The sequence below is a fragment of the Aotus nancymaae genome, unplaced genomic scaffold, assembly GCF_030222135.1.
Source record: "Aotus nancymaae isolate 86718 unplaced genomic scaffold, 86718_ANA_hifiasm-v0.15.2.pri h1tg000030l, whole genome shotgun sequence".
Lineage (NCBI taxonomy): Eukaryota > Metazoa > Chordata > Mammalia > Primates > Aotidae > Aotus > Aotus nancymaae.
In genome coordinates this window covers 38,314,453-38,320,060 of record NW_026988443.1, presented here as the reverse complement: position 1 = coordinate 38,320,060, position 5,608 = coordinate 38,314,453, and the positions used below count along the sequence as shown (strand labels likewise).

General features: G+C 45.4%; 1 protein-coding gene across 1 annotated transcript; it reads right to left on the bottom strand.

The window, feature by feature from the left end:
• Positions 1–265: 265 nt before the first annotated feature.
• On the bottom strand, positions 266–5,246 carry HSBP1 (heat shock factor binding protein 1). The gene is made up of 4 exons (XM_012466154.3): positions 5,114–5,246; positions 4,495–4,561; positions 3,803–3,923; positions 266–1,846 (listed from the first exon to the last, which is right to left on the bottom strand). Exons 1-3 carry the CDS (start codon positions 5,156–5,158, stop codon positions 3,805–3,807), a joined length of 231 nt encoding a protein of 76 aa, XP_012321577.1. The 5' UTR covers positions 5,159–5,246; the 3' UTR covers positions 266–1,846; positions 3,803–3,804.
• Positions 5,247–5,608: the final 362 nt, after the last annotated feature.

The following is a 5,608-nucleotide window of genomic DNA, read 5'->3' as shown; positions in this document are numbered from 1 at the left end:
TGACCATAATCCCTTCCTTCCTGGAGCATCTCCAGTGGCAAGTGTTGTGGGAACATACCTGAGAAAATTCTGGAATGCCAGTCCTGGCAAGCCCTCCTCCCTCTCCTCAGCTTCTCCTTCCAGCCGGCAACCTCCCCCAACACACCCTCTCCTGTTTTGCCTTGGGCTACTTGTACTTAATCTGTCCAGAGGTTTCAGTTGGTGCTCTAATGTGATTTGTGCATTTCAATCTGAAAAACAAACAGATTTTTGACACAAAGGAAGCTTCATAGCAGGATTTCAGGCACCTTTATTCATGGCAGATATTTTTGGTCAGGGCAGCCTGCCTTTGAAATCGTTCCAGTACTTAAAGAGGTCGACTCCTGCCTAAGTCACAACTCTCCTACGACTGCAATCGGCCATATCATTTCCATTTGCCACTTACGAAGCTTGAGAACATTCAGCAGGGATGCAGGTTTCAGCTGGTCTGGTCAAGGCCTGCACAGCGTGTGCGGGGCATTCTGGGGGCTCAATCCTGCAGCACAACCTATTTGCCTGATCAAAGAAGGTTCTGTAGTTGGGTACCATAGTGGTGAATTCATTTTACTAAAGGAGGATTCAACTCCTTTATGTTCCCCATGTAATATGTATATAGGACAAAGTATTTTTTACTATTATAAATTTGTAATATAAACACCAAGACTGGTGATATAAGTAACTTAAAAAAGTCACGTCTTTCAATATTTCAAGTTTTTATGTAAAAGCACTTTGTGGTGGCAATCACATGGATCACCTTCCAGGTCATCAATATCAGCCTGGAGGTTTAGCACTCATGGCACTGCATTTTTGAGTGACTAGAGTTAAAAGGTATTATCCCTGTCTTCTATAATCAACAATAACACTGTTACTCTGCAAGAATTTAGATAAGAAACAGCTTAAGTAAAATAGTATTTCTTAAGAACTTGAGTCTACAAGTCATTGATCATATTCTAGCCAAGCAACCGGCATGGATTTAATACGGTCTCTTCCTCATTTCTTTCTGTTCTAGTCAGCAGCTCAAAGGAAAGATGGAATCACTGAGTTTTAAAATCCTGCCAGATTTTTTTATGGTAACCATTGTAGATGAACCATTGTAGGGTCCTACTGAAGTATTAGAATCTCATGCAAAACTCTAACAAATGCCTCATTACAGAAGGCTATTCGATTATTTTCTGTACTGTAAAAGTTCTAACACAAGAAAGTGGCAGTGGTTACTTTTCATTGACTTCAGCACGTGATCTCAGGGACTCAGACATAAGTCTAAGTTCTATTCTGAGTTTTAGCAACAGAGCAGTGACAGATATTCCTGAATAGGCAATCTTTAGGTGTTTTTAGCCATTTGAAAAGTATTGCCAACACACTATTTGGTGTCAGTTCAACGGTCACTTTGTGCTGAGAATTAAAGAACCCTAAAGTCTACAAACATCTTACTTCACCAAGACTAGAAGGGTTTACTATTTGTCCAATAAAAAAATTACACAGCAACTTTTATCCAAACAGCAACTACTACAAAAGGAATGGCAAGAAAAAATATATGACTTCACAAAAATACACTAAAAAATTTGACAATTTTATGCAGGAACCGCCAAAGTTTTAGTGTTTAATAATGAACAGCACACAACTGACCAAGGTCCAAGATGTGAAGATACCATGTTTAAGAAACTGGGGGGCAAATCACTCTATAAACTAACTATATAGTATGTGATAAGAATGCACACATTATAATATAAAACCTGTCTACACATGGTAGTTAGCTGCAAAAAGCCATTCAGTTTTCTCTTGGCTTGGAAAAATGGTGTTCCAGATTCCAGTATAAATTATTAGCAACCTGTTGAAAAAAGAAAAATCATCAACATGCTTTTCATTATATGAGCACAAATAAAAGTGACATATAGAACAACTAAAAATCCCTTTACACGCCCATATTGAGTTAAGCTTATTTCTTTGCACAATATTTTAGCAAAAATAGATTTAACTGGAAATACTTTCTAAAATTCAGAGTCAATTTCCTACTCCCATTCTTTTCTTTGAATGACCCCCATCACTAGCCAGTCTACAATCCTGAAATTCTTGTGGGAATATTCTCAGTCGGTTGACGGGAGTTTTGACTGCCACATAATATAAAAAGAGACCCACAGAAGCGTCTAAGACTGGCAGGACACTTTTCCAGATTATCTCTGGTTAAGAATGATGATGATATAACCATAACCAGAAAGCAGTTATGTGATTTACTCACACAGTCAATGAACCCCACCTATTGTAAAGATAAAAGCAAACTGAAGAGTCAGTCTTCAACATCCCAAATCTGTGTTTCACAGCAACTTCAAATGTGGCCCAGAGCAGGCCCAGAAAATAGGAAATTAGGCATCTTTAACTGTATATTCTCCTTAGCATTCTAGCAATCTAAAAATTCTCAGGAACCTTCTTTTTCTTTTTTTAACATAGTCTTGCTTTGTTGCCCAGGCTGAAGTGCAGTGGCATAATCACTGCAGACTCCACCTCCCAGGTTCAAGCAATTCTCCTGTCTCAGCCTCCATAGTAGCTGGAATTACAGGTGTGCACCATCAGGCCCAGCTAATTTTTTATTTTTTGTAGAGACAGGATTTCACTATGTTAGCCAGTTTGGTCTTGAATTCCAGACCTCAAGTGATCTGCCCACCTTGGCCTCCCAAGGCGTGAGCCACCGTGTGCCGCCAGTAACCTTTTTTTTTTTTTTGAGACAGAGTCTCACTTTGTCAGCCAGGCTGGAGTGCAGCAGTGCTCAACTGTAACCTCCGCCTCCCCTAGTAACCTTCATTTTTACAGAGAATTAAAATGTTATAAATGAAACATGAGAAAAGGGAGTTTATTTTTCATACAGAGGAAAAGGCTTACAATGCACTGTGCTGAGTGATACTGCACATTTACCTATCTTGCTATGTGGTATTTTTGTTTTTTTGAGACAGAGTCTCGCTCTGTCACCCAGGCTGGAGTGCAGTGGCCTGATCTTGGCTCACTGCAACCTCTGCCTCCCAGGTTCAAGCGATTCTCCTACCTCAGCCTCCGGAGTAGCTGGGACTACAGGCATGTGCCACCACGCCCAGCTAATTTTTGTATTTTAGTAGCAACAGGGTTTCACCATGTTGGTAGGCTGGTCTCAAACTCCTCATGATTCACGTGCCTCTGCCTCCCAAAGTGTTGGGGTTACAGGCGTTAGCCACTGCACTTGCCTGGTATTTTTAATTATTAGGCTTTCCTCTGACATCTGGAACTATTCAGTGAAAATTTAAAGGAACAGTTTTGAGAAAACTGACATAGAGTAAAAGCTTAATGTGGCCACAATCTAGTTCACCTATGTCAAGTTACCAAGAAAGTCCCCAGAATTTAGGGCATTTAATAAAGCGGTAATGTGGGTGACCTATCAGCTATTTCTGAAAACAAAAACAAAAACAAAAAAACAATCAGTGGAAAATCTTCCAGTGACAAGCTTTATAGGCCAATAAAAACACCTTTATTAGCTGGAATGATAAAAACCCAGTGGTTATCTAATGTTAGCCTGTGGTCTTAACTAACAGTGACAGAAGTCTTAATTAATAAAAACTGGGAAAACAAATTCGTGTAAAGAATGAGTTTGGCATGAAAAATTTCAAAACATGAAGTCCACAGGGGATAAAGAATACAGGGATGCTTGCTGGGATCATGGCTGGGAACTATCAACAGAAAGTCTGACTACATCAAGATTATACTTACAGTTTCTCTCTCTCTACTCTTTTAAGAAAAAAAAAAAAATTGCCCCCTTCCTCACCTTCAGCTCTTTTGTGTGGCAGGTATCTTGTTTTCGCCTTCCAGTTCTTCCACCCCAGCCTGTGTCATGAGGTCTGCGATGTTCTTCTCCAGATCATCAATGCGACTACTCATATCATCGAGTGCTGAAGTTAAAGACAACGCGTGCCAACATCTCCTCACTGAGCCCTTTTACTTCGGCCCCTGTAGACTACGGCCTTAAACACAACGATTTTAGGGAAACCGGTCTTCCAATTTCCTTTAGACACTGTCATAGGCTGGCAGGTAAGAGTACAAGACTCTGGGGCATGGCTACCCAGCATCGGATTGCAGTCCTGACCTTTACTAGTGATGAAATCCCTAAACCTCAATTTATTAATTTGCTGATAACACTACAACCCACTCATAAGGTCATGCTGAGGATCACAAGAGAGACACAAACAAAAGGGCTTAGTTCACAGTCCATAGTCAATCACACCAGCCTTAGGGATTGGTGGACCGTATACTCCTTGGGCCAGGAATCTGTCTAGCTCAGCTGTACCCCTAGCTCTCTAGGTGCGGTCCTTCTCAGAAACACAGTACACTCCAAGCTCAGTAAAAAATTCTGTAACTGACTGGCTGAAGCTGGCCTGAAAACTACTCATTTATCCCCACTGCTGCTGTCAAACAGGCTCCAAAGGCCCACAGGAGGCCGACTACAGATAAAAAGGATATTTCTCCCAATGATCTGGTCAGACATGGTCTGAAACTTATCTTGCATCTGTTGCAGCAGTGTCTGCACCTAAGAAAAATCGAAACAAACAAGGTCCACACTGATCCTGAGACATCTTCCTGGCATCACGACGGGAGCCCTGGTCCCGGGTTCCAACTCCATTTCTGCCTCTGGGCAGCTGTGCCGCCTTCAGCAAGAATCTTCCTTCTCGGGTCTTCCGTTTTCCCACCTGTCCAATTAGTCTGGTGGGCTGGTGTGGCCGCCGCGACTCAAAGCTCAGGGTCTTTAGGTTGCTTCTGCCGGGCTGGGGCACCCAGGGGTGTGTGAGGAGCTGAAGGGCGGGGAGGGTGCCCGGGGGAGGGGCGAGGGACCCGGGGGGCGTTCGCGGCAGGTGAATGGGGATACCGGAGGGGGTCGGGCTTGGGGGCGAACCGCGGGGAGACTGTCCCGCACAAAACGCCCAGGGGCGCAAGGTGGCCGGGAGCCTCGGCCAGAGACGCTTCCAGAAACGGGGCCTCCGCAGACGCGACGCGCGACCGCGGTGGGCGCCCTGTCCGGCAGGGCCTGGCCCGGCGCCGCCTGGGAAGGCCGCGGCGTCGGGCCCGCACAGCCGTCCCTTACCACCGAGGTGAGGTCCTGCACCGTCTTGGGGTCAGTCTCGGCCATCTCCCCGACGCCCAGCTTGGCGGTGATATCTCAGACCGTCACCCGCACTTCCGTTTGTCCGCGCAGACGCCCCAGGCCGCTGCTTCTCGCGACAAGACAAGCGGCTCGCGGGACCGCGGGGCATTGTGGGAGTAGTAGTTTCTCTCGCACCGGAAGGGACTCGAGGCCGCGCGCTTCTGTTCCAAGGAGCGGCCCCACCCCGCGCTCCCCGCCCTGCGCTCCCCGCCCTCTTTTGCATAGCCCCTCCCCTTCCCTCTATGCCCGCCTCTCCCGCAGCTTGCGGTTGGGGGCGTGGGAAGTGAGACCAACTCAGAGGTGGAGTAATGGAGGTAGAGAGTGGTCTTGGCCTCCTTTCCAGGCTGTAGTCACTCGAAAGATGGTTCTGGGTTAGTTTGGACTGTCAGGACGAACTTACTGAGCTTTTGCCCTTCAACAAGGCCCACTGTGCCC